The 26,882-nt window shown below is 43.4% G+C and overlaps 2 protein-coding genes across 2 annotated transcripts; both read left to right on the forward strand.

The window, feature by feature from the left end:
* Positions 1 to 42: 42 nt before the first annotated feature.
* LOC137891024 (forkhead box protein D1-like) lies at positions 43 to 9,821 on the forward strand. Its single transcript, XM_068735433.1, has 3 exons — positions 43 to 448; positions 1,713 to 2,799; positions 9,512 to 9,821. Exons 2-3 carry the CDS (start codon positions 2,330 to 2,332, stop codon positions 9,819 to 9,821), a joined length of 780 nt encoding a protein of 259 aa, XP_068591534.1. The 5' UTR covers positions 43 to 448; positions 1,713 to 2,329.
* LOC137890926 (protein Aster-A-like) lies at positions 9,689 to 26,870 on the forward strand. The gene is made up of 18 exons (XM_068735288.1): positions 9,689 to 9,800; positions 10,958 to 10,978; positions 11,167 to 11,251; positions 11,472 to 11,575; positions 11,813 to 11,908; positions 12,228 to 12,308; positions 12,848 to 12,966; positions 13,312 to 13,621; positions 15,009 to 15,162; positions 16,263 to 16,409; positions 17,837 to 17,958; positions 19,288 to 19,430; positions 21,681 to 21,784; positions 22,449 to 22,682; positions 22,925 to 23,006; positions 24,272 to 24,379; positions 24,965 to 25,085; positions 25,299 to 26,870. Exons 2-18 carry the CDS (start codon positions 10,961 to 10,963, stop codon positions 25,407 to 25,409), a joined length of 2,139 nt encoding a protein of 712 aa, XP_068591389.1. The 5' UTR covers positions 9,689 to 9,800; positions 10,958 to 10,960; the 3' UTR covers positions 25,410 to 26,870.
* Positions 26,871 to 26,882: the final 12 nt, after the last annotated feature.

Here is a 26,882-nt window from a genome sequence, read left to right on the forward strand (position 1 = left end):
CGTTCCTTTTCACTTTTCGACAAAAAAAAGTATTGTGTTACTTTAATACTAAGTTAGTACGCTGTTAATGCTAAGCTAACTGTGGTCGTTAGCTTTAGATTTTGTTTGATAGCAGTGTTTTATATCGCAGTGGGTTTTTCAAAGAGGAAATGGAAGACGTCGGCGGAGTACTTTATGTGCTGGCAGTTAAAGCCTGCTAGCCATCTTTAGTGAGCTGTCGGCCTTCGGAGGTCGGGGCTAACGTCAGCTACACTTTGGTTGTGTTTAGCGTTAGCTGGCTGAAGGCTAATTGTTAGCTGCAGCCGGCATATGCTTTTTTTACGCAACTAAGAATGTTGATGTGTTCCTGTGAAAAAGTGGATTTTAACATTACCTCCCGCACCGTCGCTCGGCTTGTTTTCGAGGCCGAGCAAGATAACCGAAACGGAGGAAACTCATCAAATGGGAGGTAGGAGAGCCAACTTTTGTCTCCCCAGGCTGCTACGAGTTGTTTCTTTTTCTGTGCCATATAATTAAATTAATTATAATGAATTAAACCCGATTTTGGTTCTGCACGCCTTTTGTCCTCTTGTGTTAAACTGCGCATAATCTGTTGAACTGCGCATTGAAAACAGATATCAGTTGTTTGGCGGTGTTTCGCATAACTGTAGATCAACAACACTTTTGAAAAGTAGACCCTATATCACAGGAACAGCTGTTCCTGAATACTTGCTTCACACGCTGCAACTTGTATTTGCTTGTTTCGTATCGTAGCGTCTGAAATGGTCCGTGTGAGATTGTGTGCGATAATACCTTTTTAACGTGGTCTGTGTTTTTATGTCAAAAAGATCAGGCTTTTTTGGACCAAAGGGTAAAGGCTACACGGGGGGATTATGGTGGATTACTCTGGACAAACAAGTCGGTGCCAAGATTGGTCTTGTTCAAACAGATCACAGCAAATACTCTCAGACGTGCTTGGGTCCTTGCCTTGGAAGTGTCTGCTTTGATGGCAAACAATGGAGTAACACACACACACACACACACACACACACACACACACACACACACACACACACACACACACACACACACACACCTCCCTTCCCTGTTGGAGGACGCATCTGCAGTATGTTTACATGTAGTTATGGCCTTGATAGCCTGTAGTAGCAATTCAACCTTTTTTTTTTATTGGCTGTATGAAATATGTATTTTCAAAAGGTGGTGTCTGCTCCAGTGTTTGACAGTGGCTGTGGGATATTGTGTGGTTTGAAAGCTCTGGCATTTACATAGACTTTGCTTGCAGGGACGCAGGTTTAGATTTCTCTTGGTGATAACTGCAGTGGGATGGTGTCATTTCCAACCAGTTTGGCTATTTCTGAGTTACGTGAAGGGAGAAAAGTTTGAGATATGGAGCTGAAGTAATTTAAATTCCCCAAACCTCGGTAAAAGAATACATGTAACACAACCTACCCCAACATAAATAAATCCTATTGATCTGCCCTCTAACGGGAAACAGTATTTCATACATCATCATCACATGATACCTCATATTCCCAGAACTGTCAGAGTGTACGGTATCAAAGACCAGACAGAAATAGCCCTAGTTTCGCAGTCATTTGTTTTAGTTGGAAAAGTAAAACAATTTATAGTTTGAGAATTTAAAAAAAAAGTAAAGAAAAGTAGTAGTCAGGTGTATGGTTGAATGCAAAGTTTCTGCTCTTGTCACTCCTCAGGTAGCTACTTCCCGACACAGATCTGTCTTTTGTCTGAGATTTCAACTCTTGCAAAGATGAGCATGGTTATGCAAATGCAAGCTTGAAGTCTGCCAAAGGGAGGAGAGGGGAGGCGTACCGAAGACAGAGAGTGACACCGGACAGAGGAAGGGGTGAAGCCCGTAAGCTTGACACAGATAAGGATGATAGAGCATTTGGTTGTCAGCATACACAGTCTGGAAAACTGGGAAAGGATTGCCCAATGAACACACAGGCCTGTGATCATTGTGGGACAGACTGTAGGAACACCTACAGCACTGTTGACTTGTGAACTGCTCTGTGGTTTAACCACTTATCGGGGATTTTACTTGCCTGATGGAAGACACTTTTTTTTTTTTTTTTAGTTTACAGGAAATATCGAATCATCTTTACTCAAGGTTAGTGTTACTTAAAATGGCAGAGCTGATTTGCCCGAAGGGAGTTTTTGATGTGTTTACCCATCCTGTTTCTAAAATGTATCCAACGAAAGCATGATTGGGCCATCTCGGCCCGTCGTGGTTCAGTCTCAACTCTCAAGATGTAACAAACCCTCAGTTTGTGCCCTTGACTTGACTGAAAGATACATTTAAGCTCTGAAGATGACTATGTCCTCTCCCGTGGGACCAGAGGGCATCACTTTAACTCGGCCCGTTCCCGTCCCAACGCTGACTATCCTGCCCCCGTCCTCGGATACAGAGTCCTGGTCTCGCTCGCCGAGCCCCAGACCGTCACGCTCTAGCCGCCACGGTCGATCCCACCGCTGCAGGACCCGTGCCAAGAAACGAAACGAGGAGGAGCAAGGCTGCAGTCTGAAGCGACATTGGGGTAAAATGCCTGAAATTGTAATAGAGGAGACTCCGGCGAAGGGTGCCATTCAACATCGGAGCCCCTCGCCCTCCAACTCTGTGGCCAGTCAGGTGGAGGGGGAAGAGCAAGGTCAGGAAACCCCTTCACAGGACCTCCTCCTGCCACCGTCCCGCTCCTGGTCTCGTAGTCCCTCTCCCAGCCGGCGCTCCCGTTGGTCCTTCAGGAGCCTGCTCAGCAGAGACTCCGACTGGGAGAGCTGCAGGTTAGTGTGCTGGATTCATCTCCAATAACCAGCCAGTTAATGAAAGCAATAATGAAATGTAGCACTCGTGTGCAGCATTTGTTTACTCCTTCATGAAGCCCCAATGTGTTTTTTTTTTTTGTTTGTTTGTTTTTTACCTTTCATTCATTCGGTTGACGATTCTCTCTTTGAGGATGGTCTTCTCTTACAGCACCACCAACACATCGGGGTTCAGTGGCTCAGAACAGAGCAGCCACTCCGTCAGCATTATATGCTCGCCGGTCTCATGGGTATTCTACGTGTGTAGCTCTGTACAACCTCAGCCAATTTGCATTCAGGCCCTCTGAGAGCAGATCTGGCTGCAGTGACTGACTGGAGTGAGTAACCTCTCATTTGTGCATGTTGGTGGAGAGTTAAAAGCCTTACAGATTCACGCTTGGTCGACTTTTTTTTTTTTTTTCAAATGCTACACAAGGTCAACTATTTTGGAGCAGGGTGGAGTTAATTAGCTAATGGCTAGAACTAGTGAGGACAGATTACACTGTTAAAATCCCGACTAGGTTGAGTTGATTTATGGTGCTCTATGGCGACAGATAAGAAAAGGAGGCCAACACTGGTTGAATTTCAATGATGAGCTAGAAATGCCCTTACTACCCTGTAGAAATCATACATACTTCATATGCCCTGCAATTGATTAGTATTTTAAAAGAAGTGTTAGCTTTAAAGGAAGATTACCTTATTAAAAAAATGCAAAACGGCAATGTTATATAAACTGTACAGAAAGAAAGTGAGACCGCTGTTGTGGCAGTGAGAAGAAAAAAAAATAGAGCTGGATCAGTCATAAGGAGCTGGAGGCGGGGTTCATGCGCCATTTATCCTTCTTCTGAAGCATGACATCACCTGCAGCCAATGGGAGTGGGCTCTTAATCTGATGATGTCATGTGAGTCCAATCAGAGGCTGCTCTGGGCACCACTGCAGAGGGCACAAGCAGAGGGTGATTCGCCCCTTGTGCTCCACATGAACAGCTGTGCCCTTGTCCTCTTTATTTACACATCATTTTATTGACCCAGTTATACTGTTTTGATGAATATTAATGAAACGTAATATCTATAATGTCTTTTTTTTATATGGTGAAATATATAAAGCTATGGAATGATTTAGGGTTAAACACATGTTTGGTAAATTCTAATATGCCTTTTCGGTATAACATCCAAGAAAAGAAGTGCCACGGGTTATGTAAACCATAAAAAAGATATATTATATAAAAGAAAAAAAAATAATCTGACTAGCCACAAAATAAAGAAATACCCCGATTTACATTTAGCACTAAAATTAATCTTTGGTCATCCAATCCTAGGTTTTCAGAAGAACTTCAAATTCAAATTTATGACGGCAAGATAAACACACTGAGGTCCGTAGAGTAAGCTCCCCAAGACACGATTGATAACCTGGACAACTCTGGAGTGTCTTCCCCAAAGAGGAGGGGCTTAACTGTCCCTACAGTCTTATTGCAAATGGTTATTTTTCTTACTCAACAGTGGAAAGTTTCTTTCAGATAAAATCAGCTGTGTGGAGCTGAAACAAAGGCCACTCGAGATGCATTGGAGATTAATTGTGAAACAGAAACTATATAAATTGAATCTTCTCATCTTTGATAAGTGTCAGGGCAATATTCACACTCTACCTTTCATCTTGTCAGTGGGGACAACGTGTTGTTATTTGACTTTACTTTTACACACTTAATGCAACAGCTCACAGCGTATGATCATGTCAAGTATATTTGATAGTGAGTACAGGAGGAGGTCTGGACTGTTCAGACTGTTATGGTGTTGGTCCGAGAGGTGAACACGTCAGATGAACAGTTCATCCCGATCATGCCTTTAAAGCAACAAGTGCACAGACTTGTCTCAGTCTTCATCCAGAGTGAGCGTCTGGTCGTATTCAGTGGAGATGTATCAGTGATGGTATTCAGACATGGCGACAAAAGATCCAAGTAGCTAAGCTTGAGTGGCTGTAGCTCCTAAACAAATGTTGCGGTGTTCGGGGTTGTATTTAGTTGTATCTTGTCAGTTTATACTTTAAGCAATTGAGGGACCTTATTTGAGGACATCTCTAGCTAGAAGAGACAAATCTGATACTTTCAGTACAAGGACATTGATGAAACGGTTCAGGTCTTTATGTCTGTTTTTTTGAAGACTAAATCTTTTAAACTATCTAATACAATAATATGTAAATAGCTTTCTAGATGGAACGCAGTTAAGAAAGGTATAACTGTTTCTAATGAATTCTGAGCAGTTTCTAAATGCTTGTTTGCTGACTGCACTATTTGATCCCAAAGTTTGGGTTGAAATACTTTCTATTGCCCTTTTGTTGTCTATATACAAGGTAATTAATCTGGTAATCTGGAGCCGGTGTCTTTATTTCAAAACTACAAAGATGTACTCACACTGAGACAATTTCTAACAATGACATAATTGCCATGGATGTTTAGCACAGCCAAATCAACCACACAGTGACCCGATGACTGATTGGGATTGATTGTATTTGTGACTTCTCTTTGTCTTTTCTGCCACGCTGTATCCATGTGGATTACGTATTCTTGTTTACATTCACTCTATGATTATTGATCCATTTTTGGGCCGGAGTTTCTTTCACGGTTGCTGGCTAGTATCTCGTTTCCATTATTTACCTTGAACCCGTTTTTCTTTAATCAGCTTTTATAGTCATCAGCCTTTTATAGTCATATCCACTGTTTTTTTTTATTTTTATGCAAAATCCAAAGAGATAGATCTCTCTCTCTCTCTCTCTCTCTCTCTCTCTCTCTCTCTCTCTCTCTCTGCAAGAAGAAGCTACAATCTCCTAAATTAGTCCAAATCAAAGACACAGAGTTGTGCTCTTACTTAAGTCCACACTGTTGTCTCGCTCTGTTTAAATAAGAGACGTTCCGTTGGCAGCAAGGAAAAGGCATAAGAGCATCACCTTTTACATCTTCTATACCCACTTCCTGTCATTTATTTTCGGCTGTTCTTCCCAGCTCTATTCAGTCTCTTTCTGGCCCGTTTCTCAGTGTCCACCCAGCCCAGTAAACTCTTGACATTATTATGGGCCTGTGGTGAACCTCAGAAAAACAGATTACACAGAGGGAGCCTGGATGGTGGAGATGTCGGCCTGGCTCGGCCCAGCCTGGATTATGATGTGGACTCTAATCCAGAGGGATGGACGGAGAGATTGAGGGTTAAGGGATTGCGTGAGCTCTGGGCTTCGTCCAGGTGGATTCACAACAGGCGGCCATGGTCTCTATTTATTTATTTTTACGATGCTAGTCATGTTTTTGTTTTACGTAAGGGCCTCTATCTGATAGCGTGAAGGTATTAATCAGAAATAATTAGTAACTTAATAACATCCCTTTTTATATTTTAGACATTGTTTGGAACATATAGATTGAGATGTAGGGCTGAATAACTTCACTAATGACCATGGCATTCATTGCAAAGATAACGCAGTGTTAGTAAATGTTCTCGTGACATGTTGTCTGTGAAGTACTGGTCCCTTCGAACTCAGATAAAACCTCTCAGTTTGGACTCCGTCTTATCATCCTTATCGGTTCAGCTCCACCTCACAGCAAGGCCTCACTCACACACATGGAGCCGCCTCCTCCCCTCCTCCCTCCTGCCTCCTCCCCTCCACCCTCTCCCTTGTTGCAAAGGATTACGGATGGACGCAGAGACTGCAGCCCGTTATCGGGTCCTGCTAACGGCATAGGGGACAGCCGCGGTCCGTCCGGTGCCTGGCTGCGAGGTGCAGGGGGGCCGTCAGCGGCAATGAGAAATTAACATCCGACCGCGGGACGGTGGACGAATGGGCGCTTTTCTACCCCGACGCTAAGCGAAGAAAACAAGGCAGAAAGAGCGGACATACACCCCTGTACCGTCGGGCTTGCTTTAGCCGCTCACACACATACACACACACACACACACGCACAGAGACCAGGATCACACCATATTGATACAATAGTTAACAGCAACGCGCGTGTGCTGTCTGTTTTGTGTGGATATCATTTGGATCGCCTCACGACATGTTCGAGTAAGTGACCTAAACAGAGTCTCCTGTAGTGTGATGGTAGCATTGTGCTATGCGGTGGTCCGTCTGCTCGTCATACATACTGTAGCTCGTGGTACGTTTTTGGATGTGGTCAAATGAGTCACAGCTTTTGCAAATCCGTCCGATCGCACGCGCGGGTCGGACATAGTTTTATGCAAAAAAAAAAAAAAAAAAAAGCACAGGTGTGCAGCCGCTGGCTGATATGAGCGTTTATAAACTGATTGCTAGCCGTGTGTTTGTGTTCGTGCTGTCGGTTCTCGTTTGGTCACACAGACCGCAGCAGACCCTCCACCCATGCACAACACAGGGCTTCTTAAATGGACCGAGTTTGTCTCGTTTCTCGCGTGTTGTGTCCAGTCATCGAGGGTGCTGGACTGGATTGTTTTTGGGTGTATAGCCGGTGTTTCGGTATTGAAACTTTCCCGTATACAGTCTATGGTCAAAACGTACCGGATTGGGATTGTTGGAGTGGGAAACGTCGCGTGTTGTTTGTGTTAAAACATAAACAACACGCGACGTTGCCCACGTAATACACAAAAAAACAACATAATCTTCTTTTGGGTAAACATGTGTCACTTAGAAGAACCCTTTAGCACATTTAACAGTAAAAAAAACCAAAACAATCTTTTAACGGGATTCGAACTCATCATTGCGTTGAAACACGTGATGGGATGCCAGGGAACCCGTTCGATAAGTCGTTATCAATTAGAGCGATAGGATCACAATTAGTGCATCACACAGTGAGGAGTCTCTGTTGAAAGCAGAAGGCAGACAGCGTGTGTATCGTAGTTTGGACTTTTGCTTGTTTCCAACACAAATAGGAGGCTGTTTCAGATCTGTTAATTCAAAACCTCATTGAGGAAGATGTTTGTGATGTTGTCACGAGGCGACCACATAAATGGATAATTAATCTTAAAAACTAATCCGTGTTAAACTTCTCTAAACGCTTTGTGATTTGCTATGTTCACCCCTTGAGAGTGCCTACCATGTGGTACATATAGTGAGGCTATCTGAGTCTAATAGAATGTGATTTATGTCTTTTACTTATCAAACTGTAACTCGATTGTTTCACATCTCTGTATTCTGGGCTGGTTGCGTTTTGGTCTGAACACCAGATTGTTTGCCTCTGCTGCGGGATCGTCCACATTGTGTATTCTCACCTAATGACAGCATCACAAACATCTTCTGCCAAAGCGGCAAAATTCCAACGGACATGGTTGGCTTCTGCTTTGTAGAGCGACTGCTGGCTGAGTGTTGCACTTATCGTTACCTCATCTCTCTAATTGATAAGGTGACCTGTCGACCGCGGCGTAATGGCACAGTTTCTTGTCCGTGCCGTCAGTGGTGTGTTGCGCGGGAGGTGATAATTCCTGACTCATTTCTGTTTCCGCTGCAGTTCCTGTCACTGTGAGCAGCAACCGAGTTTACAGGGACAGAGTTCATGTCATTTGTTTGAATTTTTACTTCATTTAACCAAATAAATATTGATATCTCACAAAATGGACCGATCCGCCCACTTTAGTCAAGAGGAACAGGTCGTTATAGTGGATATGAAGAATATGAAAACATATATTTCAACACTGTTGGCAAGGAATGATAGCAGAAAACTGCCAGTAATGTAAATTCACAAGTTAATGTATTAGTTTGACCACTTAAGACTGCTACTTAAACATTGAAATTGATGCAGCATATTTAAACGATGTATTCAAAAACTGCATTTAGCTCTGACATTATGTGCAAACAACATAGAGAGACAAAGACAACTGCCATGCGCAAACAAGAGTAGAGACAATATTCAGTTTAAATGCATAACGTCTACAATAAAGTAAGAACTTCGGGCCAGATTAGACTCGATTAGATGGTAGAAACACCATCACCGTCATCGTGAAGGTGGTGCGCACACACACACACACACACACACACACACACACACACACACACACACACACGACAGCTTGTGTTAAAGCAATGTTTGACAGGGGACACTTTATGGACAGAAGCTGTTTGCTGTGTGGGGAGGAATTTTGCTCAAAGGGAGTAAATTAAGTGATGAGTTTGTGGTTTGTCTTCATTAACGAAATAAGCAACTGTAGCTCAGGAGTTTTGCTCCCAGAGGAATGAGGTGAAAATGCAAGAACTGTATAGCATATAAAGTGTTTAATATAATACATGGAACACAGTCACGTGTTGTCTTGAAATTGTAGTTTAATTTCATAGTTTTTATTGATCACATTTCTTACAATTGGCTAATCGTGGTGTCTAATTATGGTGCATTTCAGTCTTGAAATTATCAGATCTGTGATTTGATTACAGCTCAATCATTCTGAAGTTCTTGGTAGAATTGGTAGTGTTAATCTAAATTTATCGTGTTTTGTAACACTTCAGACCATTTAAAGTCATAGTCATTTATGCTGATAACACTGGCTGATCATGATATTTCTATGGTCTTCAGAAGGCAGTTTGAGATGACACACTATTGTCAAATAGGAAACGCCCGCAGCCTGTCTTCATAGCATGTCATTAAAGACATTAGAGCAAAATTGAGCAACAAAACATGAAAGGGTTTCCTCACTTCTCCCATGAGTCAAATTTCTCTCTCCGTGTCTTTTTTTAAATTTTTGTTGTCTCCAGTACGGCCAGTAACTCTCCACGCAGCACCCCCGGCAGCTCTCCCTCCCTGCGGCGCAGGGTCCTCGGAGGTGGCAGGGCCAGTGAGGGCGAGGGAGGAGGAGAGAAGAGTGGAGGAGGCGGCGGAGGAGGAGGCGGAGGAGGAGGAGGAGGAGGAGGCGGTGGCAGCGGCAGCGGAGGAGGAGGCGGAGGCGGAGGAGGGTCAGATAGCCCCCTGCCCTCCATACCCTCGGCCTCCTCCCTCACATCCGCCTACCCGCTTGCTTCTCGCCACTTCAGCCGCAATGCCAAGGTAACTCAGAACGTCCGCTGATCTAAGTAATAAGCTAAACCTAAATCCTAAACTGCTGCCAGAAGGTCTGTAGATATGCAGTTATGGAGAGGTTACTACCAGTGTTTAACATACAGTATGATTGCTGTGTGAGTAAAAGACTTGACTTGACTAAACCAAACATGTTTAAATTATTTTTGTCTATTCTAAAATGGTGTATTTTAATATTTCTGCATACTGGGCTTCCTAAACAGTCTTGGAATTGCATAAATTACCTAACCTAGCCCTAGGATAATCACATCCTCATGAAACTTTAAAACTACGAACTAGAGACCTTTAGCATTCAGAGGATGGATGGCTTCTCATAGCCGAAGAATGCAGTTCTTGCAGAAATCTCCAAATGTCAACCCAATTATTGCTGCAACAACTTATGAAACATAATGGAGAATGGCCATCATATACTTCTATGTTAATGTTCTAAGCGCTTTTACACTTTCACAATTCATTTTAATGAGTCAGTTCATTGTTTTATAGAACTAGAATCTTCAGGTTCCCAGCTTTTCAGATGATGTACACCACTTCTATGTGCGTACACTTTTAACCCGCTATCGCTCCCCCTAAAAATAACAAAGGGTTGAATACCAAAAGTGTTTCCAGGTGCGGTGTGGGGGAGCATTCCACTGTTGAGTGAATGTAAATGTTTGTTTTGTAGTTTCTTTACCTTCCATTTTCGACATTCGAGCTGTTACAATGTCAGCGTGTTTGCTCTCTGTAAATTGACTTCTAGTGTTTGTAGTTCTGTGTGACGGGGGGGGGGGGGGGTTCTGTTGAAGCATTCGCATCTCTTTTGTTTTAGGCTCATTGTTGTGAAAGGAACTAGTTATTATGTTAATGACTGTTCATTACAGCTGGTCAGTGACACATACCTTTTTTTAAAATGGAGAAGTGCTGGAACTCCAACCTCCAAAACCTCAATGTTACATAAAAAAAACAGCTTAGCATCAGGACTGGTCTGGCAGGATCTCATGCTCACAGTTATCGAAGTGCGTTACTTTACCAAATGTATGCCGATAGATTCTCCGTACCAGCAGCTTAAAATCAGTTTGTACCGTTTTATTATTGTTGCAGAGGAATGTGAGCGCTGTTCACGACTAAATATGCTGTTCTTTTCTTTACAGAAAATGCAGAGCTGGTACAACGTAAGTATACATTAACAGCCTCTCATTGGACTTTTTCACCACATGGTTAAAATGTTAAGCATTGAAGAACACCGTTTATCCTTTAGCTATTTAACCGACACATCTCAGTCTAGCCAAGAGGCTATTAGCAGGCTAGTTGTGAAGTAGAATACCATGTTCTCCTTTCTCTTTCCTGTTCTCACCCTCAGGTTCTCAGTCCGACATACAAACAGCGGAACGAGGATTTTCGTAAACTCTTTAAGAAGCTTCCTGACACAGAGCGACTTATAGTGGGTGAGTGTGACACATGCGTGTCAAAAGCATGTTGGCATGTGGGCAGCGCTCATGTGATAAAGCGAGCTACACATGTGGCACCAAACACCCATGAAGATGAACAACTTATCAAACCCCTCGCTTAGAAATCAACCTCTTGAATTGTTGAAATTACTTTTCTCTCTCTTTTTTTAAATTTTTTTTAAACGGACTTCTTTTCCTTTCCTGTTTCTCTCCGCAGACTACTCTTGCGCTCTGCAGAAGGACATACTGCTTCAGGGCCGCCTCTATCTGTCCGAGAATTGGCTCTGTTTCTACAGCAACATCTTCCGCTGGGAAACCACTGTAAGACATGCACACACTGTGTACACATTTGCACACGCGCACAATCGATCAATAGGCCTGTCGTAAGCCTGGTTAATGTCACACGTGCAATCAGATAAGAAGTTGTTTTAATGCACTTGTTTGCAGTTCAATATAGATACGCTCAGGCCATTTGGTGAGATAAGAGTCTAGCACACACACACACACACACACACACACACACACACACACAGTAAATCTCCCTCCTTCTCGTTACAGATCACTATCCTGCTGAAAGACGTGACCTCGATGACCAAGGAGAAGACTGCCAAGCTCATCCCCAACGCCATCCAGATCAGCACTGACAATGAGAAGGTCGGCCTCGAGCACAAATAATATCGAGCCCAACTTTAGGCCCATTTTCAAAGACTTTAAGACTTTAACACATTCTCTATCCTTTACAATTAAAGTTAATTACTGCTGCTGCAAAAGCATGACGTGTTAGCTGTTGATATTGTTTACTGTAAATTACCCTTTTTTTGCTAGTGAAAGCAGTATGAAGTGAGCTGACTCAACTTTTATCTCCACTGACTGTGACAAAGCAAACATCCCGACAGACGGAAACCAGCAGTCCAATCACATTTTTTCTTTCTTCCTTCCTTCCTTCCTGTCCCGCTGATATTCCCCCTCTCAGCACTTCTTCACATCTTTCGGAGCGAGGGATCGCAGCTTCATGATGATTTTCCGTCTGTGGCAGAACGCCCTGTTGGACAAGGTACAATCTTCTCTCCCACCTTCCTGCCTGTTGTGACACGGCTAGTAGTTAACGTCTTAGAATAGAACAGGGTGTCGAGGAGCAGGAGACGGCCACAAACACAGGCTTCGGAGAACGACTTAAATCACTGTTATTTGCTGCGTTTGGACATTTTATTTGGACAGCGCTGGCGCAGAAACACAGCGCCGTAGTATGAAAGCACATGGACACAGGCGTCTAGCTGAAAGATATTGACTTAGTGGTCCTGTAAAAGGCTGTCAAACAAAACACTTCAGTCGCTGCCAAGAACAAACAGCAAATAGTATATTGTGATTATAATCAGAGGTGTTCATTTGAACTTATTTGCTGATATGAATGATTCTATTTGTCAGGTCAACATGTTGATTGACTCTTTTTAATGTCATTGGTTCTAAAATATTGTGTGATGCATGACCCTTGTTATTCTGATATTGAGTCTCGACTGGTTGGATGTCCCCCGTCAGTAGTCAGTCATTGATTCTGATCAACAACTGAATAAGAATATTCTGTTTATTTTACAGTCTCTGTCCCCCAAAGAGCTGTGGCACATCGTACACCAGTGTTACGGCACTGAGCTGGGCCTCACTAGTGAAGACGACGACTACGTCTCCCCCACCACCGAACACATGAACGGCCTACTGTGAGTGTGGAAATGACATGCTCATCGGAGAGTCTGTGTGTGTGTGTGTGTGTGTGTGTGTGTGTGTGTGTGTGTGTGTGTGTGTGTGTGTGTGTGTGTGTGTGTGTGTGTGTGTGTGTGTGTGTGTGTGTGTGTGTGTGTGTGTGTGTGTGTATATATAAGGGGAACACCACCTTAATTAAGAATTCCAATATGATGTTTTTACATAGCCAAGTTCAAACTAATATCAGTTGCTCTTTAACAAAACGAGTGGTTCCCTTTTCTCTGTGTCTTTGTCTCACAGGCTTTCTGTGTATGTGTCTCTATGTCTCGCTCACTCTCACTTCCTCTCCCTCTGTTCCCCAGGCCAGGAGACGAGTCCGTGTCGGTGACGGATCTCCTAGACCTGAGCTCCGTGTCGGTTACCTCTACGGGCAGCTCTCCCTCTCCCATGATGCCCTTTGGTCTAGCCTGCCCTCCCTCAGCTACTCACCTCGGGGGCTCCTCTCCCCCTTCCTCGGCCTCCTGTCTGCCCATTGAGGTGCCTTCGTCATCTGGACGCAGACTCAGCTCTGACCCCCTCGAACCCAGCCCGCCCAGCTCCCACAGCTCGCTGCCATCCACCACTCCCACCAACATCTCTGCCTCGGCCCCGGCCTCTGCTGCTGCCTCCTTTGTGAGTGTTCTTCTTGACACCCGCACATACTTCGGCATACAGCATAGCAAAAGCTGGTTGTCACTGTCGTGTTTTGCCTCATCTGATCTCATTAGATGTCTTATTTTGTACTACTTCATATGCAAGAATAGTAAAATACCTGCACCGCCTGCAAGGCTGTCATCATTATGTAATTTCAAAAGATACAGGTTATCCCATACAACTGTGGACTGTCGGTACCAAATGCTTAAAGGAGAGACTTCCACTTTAATCATCAGATTCATCACAGGCCGAGCACAAAGTCCACTTACTGATTCATCTGCTCCTGCCATTTGTGTTTCGAGGCACCAGTCGGGCGTTTACAGACAGCTGACTAGCTAACATTAGCTGCATGACAGGGATGGACTGAAAAAAAAGTAGAATCCACACACCGCTTCGTCAACTTCTTTGGCTTCACGTCTCATAACCAAAGAAAAAACCAAAGAAAAAGCTGTGATTCACGTTGTATTTGATTAACTAATCTGATTTAGACACTTGCTAACATATAAGATAAGATAAGATAAGATACTCCTTTATTAGTCCCGCAGTGGGGAAATTTACAGGATCACAGCAGCAAAGTGGACAGTGCCAACAAGGTACATGGTAAAAACGTGCAGTACAGTATATCCAGTACAAGCTGGTATTACTAGAGCTCAGTGGTTTCTCAGTGGCACTTCTGCTTCATTAACTATTCACTCTTATAAACACTACTGACATGACACTGATAGAAGATTTAGTATTTAGTAAAGTGTTGATACAAATCTTGCCCCGTCTATAACTGTGATAGTTATTATTGTTTTGCTTTAAAGATTAGAATTCAAATCACACATACTAATCAGATGCTTGATTACAACAATAAATAATCTAGGGCATGGCAGCTTTCTTTATACAGCACCTTTCGAACACGGAGATAATGCTTAGAAAAGGCAAAAATAATGCATTATAGCAACATAAAACTACAAAAAAAAAATCATTTAAAAACTGAAATAGAAACAGACCAAAAATTCAGGATGTATTGAAGTAAAGATGTGCAATACTGTGTAGTTGTTCTAGTTGTTCTAGTCCAATCCGTTCTGCTCAGAAACAGCTGCTGTGGTTGCTGATTTTGATATGGACAGATCAAGCCCAAGCCAAGCTCAAGTGAATATATGGAGTGCTGTGTTGACTGTGTGTCACTTTCAGATTAATTGCACGGCTGCAGTGGTATGTCTGTTCAGGCCGCGTCAACACAAGGTTGGCTCAGCTGAGGCCTCTTTCCACTCGAGTCATATGACAATGGGGTGATTTCTCTACGAACCTCTTGCTAACTATCCTCTGGTGTGCGTTTTTTTTTTTTTTTTTTTTTTTTTTTTTTTCCTCACTGCATCAGAATCTGGAAGAGGGAGGGGACAGCCTGTCCGAGTCAGCCAATTACATGCTGCCCCCGCAGACCACCAGTCTGGGAAACCTCTCCTCATTGGACATAACCAACGACGAGGAACTGCCCACAGACCCCAGCAACTCCTCTGACACGCAGGAAGAGAGTGAGTGTTGTTTAGGTGAACAGACGACCGCAAGAACCCAGACGTGATGAGAAAGTGTAAATTATCGGAATATTAGAGTAGATAGAATACATACATTTTAAGGGTAGCTTCTTCTCTTTTTTTTTTGCATTTTAATGAATTAAATACTTTTTATTTGAGTGAACTTTAAATCAGGGAAAACACAACAGTCATTAGTTCTGAACTAAGCTAAAAAACAAGGTTAAATCTACCTTAAACGGACAGTTCTCTCCAAAATCCAAAAATACATGTTTTTCCTCTTACCTGCTATTTATCAAACCAGATTGTTTTGGTGTGAGTTGCTGAGTGCTGGAACTATTTTATTTCTACCAAACTGCACCCGCTAACCTTATCACCGCGCAGGGGAAGTGTGCATCCATATCCGATTCTGCTAGCTCACATAGCACTGAGCTAGCTAACGCTACAGCTCAGCAGAGGAGGTCGCCAGTAATGTTGACGTCTTGCGCTGTCCCGAGCCTCTTGTCCATGAGTAGATGTTCACTTCCTTCTGCGTGGGGATATCTTCTGTGGGTGTAGTTCAGTTGAAACAAATAGTTCCTACATGAACCGCTCATCACAAGGTCTGTGGATTATCTTGAGTAACCAGGTCAGACATTGCTGTTGAGTTTTTTGCCGTATATAAACTCTCATGGGAGACGCTGTTATACTATTTTAATCTCTGTCCTCTTGATTTACTGTGCTCATTAAACGTTGTTAGCTTTAATCTGACTGTGAACTAACCTCGATGTTCTTAAAGGTGCTAAAGGTTTTATTATAGTTCTGTTATTTTCCCTTCCTCCTGATCTCTGTGAATGATTTGTTTCTTTCTGCTTTGTTGCTTCCACCTCTTCTTCTTCTTCTTCTTCTTCTTCTTCTTCTTCCTTCCACAATAATCGCAGGGAAGATTTTTCAAACATTAACACGGAGTGGCTTACTGCTCTGTGGGTGAATCTGTCCTGAACTCAACACGATTATTCTTTTGGAATTTTTGTTTACGTTACTTTGTCAGATGATTAGCCTAGTAGGTTTAATATTGAGCATATTTATTATAAAAGTCTGCCGTTTTCTTCTTGATTTTTCAGGTGAGGTGGAGTCGTTCTGCGCTGACTTGAGCGGGCGGCTGCACATCAACAATGCGCTCCGCATGAGTGTAGACAAGCTGCACGACCTGCTCTTCTCTGCTGACACCCACTTCATCCAGCACCTCTTCTCCCAGAGACACTTTACTGGTAGCTCTCTCACACACACACACACACACACACACACACACACACACACACACACACACACACACACACACACACTAACACTACACTCAAATATGATGGTATAAACTGCTTGTAGACGATTTTCTCTTGGGTTACAACACTCCCATTGATTCTTAATGAAGACGTATACTTTTCTTTTTATTGGATCTTTGAACTTATGCTTCCGAGATCTCTCTGAGCTCTTTTCTCGTGCTGTGAAACTGTGTTTAGCAAAATGATGTGATGCTCCATATATTTCAGCAACCAGCGCTGAACTTGCATTAACTTGTTTCATAACATTAAGCACAATTGAGCCAGTTTTTCCTGTTGACACAGCGACGGTTGGGGCCCGGTGTTTGTTTTTGCTCTGCTGCTTAATGGACTCGTCCGCCTCTTCTTCCTTCCACAATAAATGCAGGAAAGGGTTTTCAAACATTAACACGGAGCGATTTACTGCTCTGTGGGTGAATATGTCCCGGACTAAATACAATTATTCTTTTGGAGGTTTTTGCATGTTACTTTGGCAGATCGTCAGAGGATTTACCTAAAATTGCTGCTTAATGGTCTTGTCGATTAAGCAGCAGCAAAGCACTTACATTTACATTTTTCTGCCATTAATCTCAGTTGCAGGTGCACTGCCAGTATCTTAGTTATGCAGTGAAGTAAGAAAAATTCTCACGCAAATACCTCTACATCAGTTTTTGGTGATGTTTTTTCCTTTTTAGAAAGTAGTTTTGTTGCTCTTCTGAAGCAGCTGTGCTACCCTGTCCAGCTGATGAATACAAATGTAGTGGAGTACCACCCAGCCCTCACAGACACTGTGTACCCCACTCTATTGTGCCACTAATGAGGGTGCCACACTAGCTGTTTACGCCGTGTTAACCAGCCTCCATCGCTGCTTCTTCTTTCCTTTGCCCCTCTGTTTTTTCATAACCTGTGTACGGCTATTTTTATTTGATAGACTGATAATTAAGGTCATCTTTGCGTAGATGCAGTGTAAACTTTGGCCTTTTTCTGTAGTGGTTTAAATGAGGACAGAGGTGAAGCCATGGAGTTGATTTGGCCGGGGCCTACTCCAGTTGGAAGCCCAGCCCGATTGGGAACATTGTATAGCTCTAATTGGGGCATTTCTTTCTTTCTTTTTTTTATGAAGGAGTGTGGATTGACCCTCTGTTTTTTTTTCTCTCTCACTCTCCCCCTTCAACCCCTGTGATTCTCTTGGTCTCTCTCCTTTTCATTCATAAATTCTCTACCTCTCTTGTCTTTTTGTGTCCTGTTCTCTCTTGACTCACTCATGTTCTCCGTGTCTTTTCTCTCTCTCTCTCTCTCTCTCTCTCTCTCTCTCTCTCTCTCTCTCTCTCTCTCTCTCTCTCTCTCTCTCTCTCTCTCTCTCTCTCTCTCTCTCTTAGACCTATCGGTGGGTGAATGGCAGCAGGACGGCAGCAGTGGGACTACCAGCCGTGTGCTTAGCTACACTATCGCCCTCAACAACCCCCTCGGCCCCAAGACTGCCCCTGTGGTGGAGACGCAGGTCAGTCCTTGACAAACACCAATCATTATTTGGCACACAGGCTTTGCTAAAGGCAAATTACTGACACAGAAACACTTATTTAGCTTTAACTGGAGTGGAACTTTCTCTATGGTCAAATGTAGTTGTGTCTTAAAGATCTTTTTTAAATTTTTCTTTGTAAAGCTAGGTTGTTGTTGTTGGGGTTTTTTGTCGCCGTAGTGAAGCTGGCACAAGGCGCGTTCCAAAAAATGGCGTAATCACGACCTGAGCGTCTTGCGCGAAGGCTCCGCAAGTTGTCGCAGCAGTTGATACATTTTTGTAACTTTGCATGTGCGATCAGAGCTTTTCAGACGTGATTGTCACAAATGGATCACTGTTAAAAGCACTATTCATCGTCTAGGGATTATACAAAAAATGTCAACTACCGTATTTTCCGCACTATAAGGCGCACCGGATTATAAGGCGCACCTTCAATGAATGGCCTATTTTAGAACTGTTTTTATATATAGGGCGCACCGGATTATAAGGCGCATAGAATAGAAGCTACTACAGTCAAACGTTTGACTGGGGTTGCGTTATGCATCCACTAGATGGAGCTGTGCTAAAGGGAATGTCAACAAAACAGTACCGGTGTTTACCGCTATTACTTCGGCGACGCCCCTGACTACGGTAGCCGTAATGCTGCAAGCGGTGCGGCTTTGTAGTTTACCAGTCGTACTGAAACATTTTGACAGAGCGCCGTGTACAACCAGTATGGATCAACCAATTAACCAATTGATCCATATATAAGGCGCTCCGGATTACAAGGCGCACTGTCGTTTTTTGAGAAAATTAAAGGCTTTTAAGTGCGCCTTATAGTGCGGAAAATACGGTAGTTCTTAAATGCTTTAGAAACGGGAGGTCTTAACTTAACAGTTAATTACAAGTCCTACCCGACAGTGTGGAGGCTAGTTTATGGAGTTTTGCAGGTTATGTAGGAGCACGAGACCTGAAAAGGCTTCAACTTGGGGATAATGGCGCACATTTTCATGCAGTCTCTCCTGGAAGACGTTCGTAGTGCTGCATTCGGTTGTTCACATGAAAAGTGATGGAAACGGTTGTTTGAAGAATGGAGAGAGAGAGAGAGAGCTTGAGACCGTTCAAACCAACCACACAGCTGGCTAATCACAGTGTGAAGTGGGTGTGAATGTCAGATTGCCGCTTTGAGAGAGGAGCATTGTGATGAAGCATACTGGTGCCTTTACAGCTAATTATCAGTCAAAGAAGCCATAACTAGCAGACACGTCAGAGGAAACCAATACGTTTGCGTTGCATTAACGATGCACCTCCGCTTTTGTTTCCTGCTTCCAGACGTTGCATAAAAGCAGCGCCAAGGGCGAATGCTTCGTGGTGGACTCTGAGGTGATCACCTCAGGCATCCCCTACCAGGACTACTTCTACACCGTCCACAGATACTGCCTCACCTCCATCAGCAAGCACAAGAGTCGGCTCAGGTATGTTTGTTTTCGTCTTATCATTGTGGGAGGGGATTTCTTTACTTTTCAGCTCACCCTCCGACTGTGGAAACCACAGTCAAAACAGGAGAGCCACAAGTGACAATCACACCAGGCATTTCCGATAAGAACAATTTCGTGACAGATCCTGTTACTGAAGTGTTGAATGCTAGTGCTTTGCTTTTGTACACTAGACTAAAGCAACTGTTGACACATATCTTTTACTTTCTTTGTAAGTTTCATGATGAAAAACATTCATCTTTAAACCCAAAGTTGCAAAATTTCAATCTATTTCAACTAATTTTTACTGAACACGATAAAAGGAGTAACATCAGTGGGGTATAAAGTAAAATAGGTTGAGAGGGAAATATATGAGGTAGTGTTCAAGAGCAACATGAACAACAAACACTGACCCACTGTCCACTGATGACCTGCAAGGCAAGTTTATTTGTAGAGCACATTTCAGCAACAAGGCAATTCAAAGTGCTTCACATAAAACCATTAAAAGCATCAAAATATAAGGCAAAAGAAAAGGAGATTTAAAAACAATTAAGAACATTCATTGAAACATTAAAAACAGTCATTAAAACACTAAAAAGCTAAAAACAGAATAATAGTTGCAGTGCAGTTTAAGAAATAAAATACAGTAGTAGTAAAAACAATCAAATCAGAGAGAGAGAGAGAGAGAGAGAGAGAGAGAGAGAGAGAGAGAGAGAGAGAGAGGGGTCATGTTTCATCACTGAGCCGGTTAGCAGCCAAATAGATGATGCAAACTGAAGCTGGGTGGTGAGGTCCCTCAGCCCGGGGACCAGAATATATCATATAATCCCATCAGAGCTTTCTCTCCCTCGTCTCTTCAAGTGTCCCCCTGCTGCTTTTCTCATACTCAAACACAACACACCTACTGTTGGTTTTTATTGCCAAGCCGCTTTTACTTTTCTCACTTCTGCGGACGTAACTGGCTACACCGTATTTGATTCGATGCCAGATCTAGCTTATGTCCAGCACAAGTACAATATGTCAGCATCTCCGGATCAAAGAGCCAGGGCCTCTCTCTCTGAGCGCAACCACAGAGGAACAATCAGAGAAGTCAGACACAGAAGTTCCTCCGCTGACAGTAGCCTCAATGGGCTATTATGCAATGTAGCTGGAAGATATGTTTGCTTTTTTTTTTTATTTAAGGAAGGGCTTTGATTGTCTCGCTGTCTGCTTATCAGTAGCGGCTTCTTTCCCAGTATTTTTTTTTTTTTTTTTTTTTTTTAGGACTTCACTATAACCCGGCATAAGGAAGCCATCTTACTCTGTCCACTACACTGAGAAAGAATGACTTTATTGTAATAAAAGACAGAATAATCACTTCTCTGGAAAGGGAATTAGGTTCAAATGCTAGCCGAGTGAATTTCAGCACATTAGTGGAATAATACAACTTAGTAAACTCTAAACTTAAAGACACAATCCATATACTGCAAATACACACATGATAGGAACACAAGAGTTTCTGAAAATGAAGGCAGTTCTGCCTAATAAATCAACAAGCTACCATTGTAACACTAGCCAGCTACCCATGTGACATACCACCATCAAACTTTTCTGAAACACTGCTGGCTAGTTGTGTTTAGGAAATCCTGTTCTTTGTCATCAACTGCTTTCCTTTTGGATTGTTATCTTTCATTCCTCCTTTAGTCTGTCAAACTACATACAAACTGCAGATTACTTTCTGTTTTAGTTTTATAAGAGTATCTTTTAAGTGGCTTTGAGTAGGTCATGGTCATCAGTTGCAGGCAAATAAACAAAATGTTTCTTTTCGTGCTTACAATCTCCAGTAGAAGAGTATTCTGGCAAAAACATGTCAAGGTCTCGACACAGTTCCATCGTTTTCTAAACTGACATTGGCGTGTTGTGCATATTTTCTGATTGCTTTCTTTGAAACACAGAGCTATGATATCTTTTACCAATTAGTTTACTGAAGTGCTTGTGTAAAAACGTGGAATTGTCAGGGCGATTGAGCCTTTAAAAAAAAAGAAAAAAAAGAAAATTGAAGGAATTGCATGAACCTGTGTCGACAACCTGCACAAGTCGCTGGTTGTTGACAGGCGCCCTGTTTGAATTGAAAATGTATGATATCATTAACATAAAACAGCATGATTTAGTGTCAGATATGTGAGTTATTTTTCCTTTGTAAACACATCTATCTAAACTGACTCTATATATGTTTTAAACGGGGGTTGTCTGCTTTTCCTCCTTGCCCAGAGTTTCCTCAAACATCTGCTACAGGAAGCAGCCGTGGAGTCTGGTGAAAGCGTTGATCGAAAAGAACACCTGGAGCGGCATTGAGGAGTACTACAGACACATGGGTGAGTCACATGCTCCGCCTCCTCCCGTTTAAGATCTGTAAACGCACAGCTTGTGGAAACCACACTGACCCATTCAGGCTTACTTCCCTTTAGTAAACAACCACACAAAAGTAAAGTGAAATTCTGTAAGCAGGACACGCTTGACATGAAAGCCAAATGCACAGTTTCATGTTGCGGACCGCGGATCATAAGAGCGCTACCTATTGTCCGTTTGAGTGCGTCGTAGACTGAATATGTTCGTGTTGAGGCTCTCCTACCGTCTCTTTTCAACAGTAATGGACCATGAGAGTTCATGTGGTCAACGGTTTATGTACATTTTGATTTGACGGATAAACTTGACTTGTTCTATTGTGACAGAGTAATGCTTTTAAAACTAAGACTGGTCGTCAGAAGTTGTTTTCTGCTTTTCGTTATATCTAACTATATCTATACCTATGCATACTTTTTATGTCGATTTTAACACAGAACTTTGCAGACGTAGCCACACATACATAAGCTTATCTAAAATATGACTTAATTAGAGCAATGTCTGGTCAAAAAGGAAAACGTAAGAATGTCTTTTAGTGCCGGCATTTTGTACTTGACAAGTTTTGACAGACAGCATTGTTGTCCCTCCACCTTACTTTCCTTTGCATTTGAATTTCCCCGTCTTCCTACTTTGCAGAGAGCGAGGTGTGCAAGCTGGAGACGCTGCTGCAGACCGAGGTTTCCGTTGTGACCACAGGCGACGCAGCGGGCGCGGACGCTGCCATGACCCCACCGGCCATGCGCCGCCGCAAACGCACCTGCTCTCGACGGCAGGGCGACAAGGAGAGGGAGAGGGAGGGAGGAGGAGGCATGGGCTCCGGAGACCGAGGGGACAGAGGAGTCGGAGAGGAGAGGGACAGGAGAGAAGCCAGTAAGTCGGCCAGGATACGGTCGTTGGAACAGCTTTGGGTTATTTCAATCCTTGTCCACCAACGTTGACGCTCGTGCGCTCAAAAACAAAAACGCTGAATCCATCTTCTGTGCTTTGCTGCCCTCTAGTGGTTCTGTTTGGAGCTGCTTAACAGTAACAGACGCAAAGATATAATATTCAGAAATATACATTGAAAACACACTGATCACTGAAAACCTGTCCTGTTTGTTACTCTTTTTTAGGTGCTCAGTACATTAAGCTGGGCGATCGTTCACGAGGAGGACCCAGCAGTATATCCACCATCCTCCTCATCGTCAGCTTCATGTAAGTTCAAGTGTGTGTTCGTGCCGTTGAGGCCGTGAATCAAACAGCAGCCTCCCTGAATCCTCGCCGTCCCTCATGGCTGTGGACTCGAGGTGGTTTTCCAGCATGTTTTTATGTTTTTACTGCATCATATTATTCATACGTCTTATTCACGAGCAATCTCGCACACAATGAGCTACTTATAACGGAGATGAGCGTTTCTAAATGGAGATTATGTTAAGCATTTGTGTATAGAAAAAGGGACTTTCTGAGTATACTAAATCAGTACAGAAGTTTGTTTGTGTCCTCGCATGTGGTTCATCTCCTTAGTAGTACTGTACATCCTTTCCCTACCTGGGGCTCCTACCTGATCAAATCTCCGGTTTGATTGTATATGTCTGACTATATTGACTTTTTATGCTGTCTCGGTTCAATACGCGTCTGAATGCCCCCTCATTCAGACACATTGGATATCGGTCTTCTGCATACTAACAGCCTCACAATGCCTTTCTTGCTATTTTTCTTCTTCTTTTTCCTTCCTTTCTGCGATTCCTTTTTGTGAATAGGATCTGTATCAGGTTCGTATGAGAGGCTTTGCTTTTACACCACTGGCTGCATAAATGAGAACGATGTGAATGACGCAGGAAGAATCCACCCTTTGACACTGAACATGAAGCAACATCTTGTTTCACACAGATTAGACACAAACTGGAGTTTTTAAGTCTGCATTTGTTTGTAGCTTTCACAGCAGCCCAAACAAACTGCACCAACTGGACGAACGCACCAGACTTCATAAGAACTTTCATCAAACTTTAAAGAACAAGGCTTGTTTTCAGACGAGGGTTCAACATGGAGATAGAGAGACCAATAGCGGAGCCGGACCAGGATCACACCCTTTACTCAACACACTCAAAACACTTTCTGGTCTCCACTAGCAATTGGTCTATTTAACTGGAGCTATTACATCATGACATCTACATTTGAGGAACAGGAAACTAAAAATAAAATTCTGCAGAGGAATGCAACATATACAGTCATAACGGTCATAGTAATTTTGCAACACTGACGTTTGTGTCGGGGTGGAATTTTCCTGTAATAAAATGACTTTGTGTTGTGAATAAGTGCTGGGTTGTGATTTAATTGAAATGTTTGTGTGTTCATTTTGTGTCGGCAGTATTCAGCATTTTGCCGTTGAGTTCTCACTGATGTTGTCTTCATGATTTGCTGAAGCAGTTTCACAGCAGTCGGTGAACTCTAAGATTGTGTTCTCTCTCTGTCCCCGTCAGTCTGGTGGTGCTGGTGGCTCTCAACATGCTGCTCTTCTACAAGCTGTACGCTCTGGAAAGAGCGGCCCATACACTGGAGACGTGGCACTCCTACTCTGTTGCTGACAGGTGAACACGCCGCCCTGCTTTCCACACAAACATGGACTCTCTGTTGCTCTGTTAACAGGCTTATGGAGTTATTCTTGTGGGATCTGAGGTGTGAAATATCCCTCAGTGTTATTGCATAGCAACAAATCCTCTCTTGCCTTTTGCAAGGTAAACAGATGAACGGCTGATTCATATTTTATCAATTTTAACAATAGATGATATGTGAAAGGTCTCACTTCTAATGATGAATCCTCAAAGAGTTATCACCTGAGTCTACGCAGCGTTTTGACGTCTTTAAGCTCATTGTTTTAATTTTGGGTCACTCACTGCTCTCGTCTGGTTGTTTTTTGGCTTTCTGTAGGCAGAAAAAATGCCCCAAAAAACCCCCACTGTGCATTACATGTCCGGCACCAAATATCAGAAAAACAAAGTAAGCAACAAGCTGGTGAACAATGTGGAGCATTTAGCAGCTAAAGAACAGAGCTAAAAGTTAAAAACAACCAAAAAGAACCTGGTATTTCTAGTAAAAGAACCGTGACTACACTACTGACTCCCTCTCCTCTCCTGTCTTCTTGTTTTGCTCTCCTCGTCTCCTCCTCTCCTCAGTCCTTTACCCCAGACAGCTGGAGAGTGGGCTCAGGTCTTGCAGCTTCAGAGGCAGTTTCACCAGGCTCAGCTCAGCAAGTGGCAAGAGATCCTGCAGTCCTCCGTCACTCTTCTGGACCAGGTGTGTGTGTGTGTGTGTGTGTGTGTGTGTGTGTGTGTGTGTGTGTGTGTGTGTGTGTGTGTGTGTGTGTGTGTGTGTGTGTGTGTGTGTGTGTGTGTGTGTGTGTGTGTGTGTGTGTGTGTGTGTGTGTGTGTGTGTGTGTGTGTGTGTCACTGCATTATTGAATCCAGTATATCTCACCCCTCCATCACCCGATCCATGTTTATCTCCCAGATGAAGCAGTCTTTAGAAAAGCTCCACCGAGGCATCGTGGTCCCAGAGGTCCAGCGGGATCCCCCCGATGATGATGATGATACCCCGTCAGAGTCCCTGACTGAGGCCTGAGTCCCCCCCTCCCTCCCCCCACTGTCTCCCACTTCTGAACACACCCTGGTGGACTGGTAGACTTGAAAAGAGAGAGGCTGGTCGACTTGGATCGTCACACAGTTTGCTCTTTCCCTCATTTCCAAAATCTCAAAAAAACAAAAACAGGAGTGGGACACACAGGGGGGGGAGGACTTTACCCACAATCCTCCTCGCCTGACTGACTTGAAAATGGCGACGTTCCCCGTCAGCCAGAACCAGTAACAACTCCAGTGAACTCCTTCAGACTGGAAGCTATCAGGACCACAGCAATAATGTATGTACAGCTGCAAGTCACCTGTACGTAGTGAATGGAAACAGGCCACTGGTGGGCCGACGCAGACCATCCACTCCTCAAGAGACATTTCAGAATGGCCAACCCCCCCCCCCCCCCCCCCCCCCCCCCATTTTATGACTATCACAGACTTCAGTTCCTCTTCTGACATGCAACATTTCACAGGGATCAGAGATTCTGGAAAGTGGGAGGTCGTCCTCCTAGTCCTGGGAACAGTTCGATACCTTTTGGCCTCTATAGTGAACGCCTGCTGAAACAAAAGAAGAGGAGGGGGGGGGGGGGACACACACCACCTGCTGTGTGGAAGTGACACCCAGAAAGAGAGGGGGGAGTGCTGGAGGGAGCCGGACGCCTCTCTCGCTCTTTACGTTGAGCCCCATCAAAGGCCGTCAATGCTCCGCGAAACGGGGATGAGAACCATTTCAACACCAGACACTTTAGTTTTTAGCTTTATGTTTCGATGTAAATTCTACATCTGAAGATGAATCTCAAAACACTCCTCCCACTTCTCCCGTGGGGTTTTAAGTTTTTTTTTTTTGTTTGTTTGTTTTTTTTTTTTTTCAAAATCAGTGTGTTGGGTTGTTAGTGAGGACAATAACCTGCGTCTGACTGGACCGACAGTATTTATTATTACCAGTGACTGATGATCTGATAAGAAGTCATTCGGTGGATTCTTTGTGCTCTGATTTGCTGTTACAGTACGGACCAAGAGGAGCTACAACCATTACTGGTCACAGCAATAATGACAATAGTGATGCTAGTACTTTTTGAATGTTTCAAACAAAGTAGTATATAATAATAATAATAATAATAATAATAATAATGACAAATTGTGTGTGTGAATGTGTGTAGAGGCAGAAAAAAAACAAGCAGAGGAGTTGACTTGACTGATGTGTGTGTGTGTGTGTGTGTGTGGTCATGAGGAGTCCTCAGTGTTTCAGATGTTACATTTTCATATTAGCGTTTCTTGAGTTTCAGATTTCTCTTTCACGTTTGGTCGCTCACTCTCTTTGTCAAAGCCAGACATTAACAGTCGACCTGATCGGGTGGAAACCCGAGCCGCCGGCTGCTTCGTTGTCCCACTGGGCCGGACGCTTCGAAGCAAAAAGGACCAACCACAGTTCTGTAGGCCCAGGTGAAGAAAAAAGGGAATCCGTTTT

This window comes from Cebidichthys violaceus, unplaced genomic scaffold (genome assembly GCF_023349555.1).
Source record: "Cebidichthys violaceus isolate CVI_PGR_0920_01 unplaced genomic scaffold, fCebVio1.0.p SCAF_7, whole genome shotgun sequence".
NCBI classification, from domain to species: Eukaryota; Metazoa; Chordata; class Actinopteri; order Perciformes; family Stichaeidae; genus Cebidichthys; species Cebidichthys violaceus.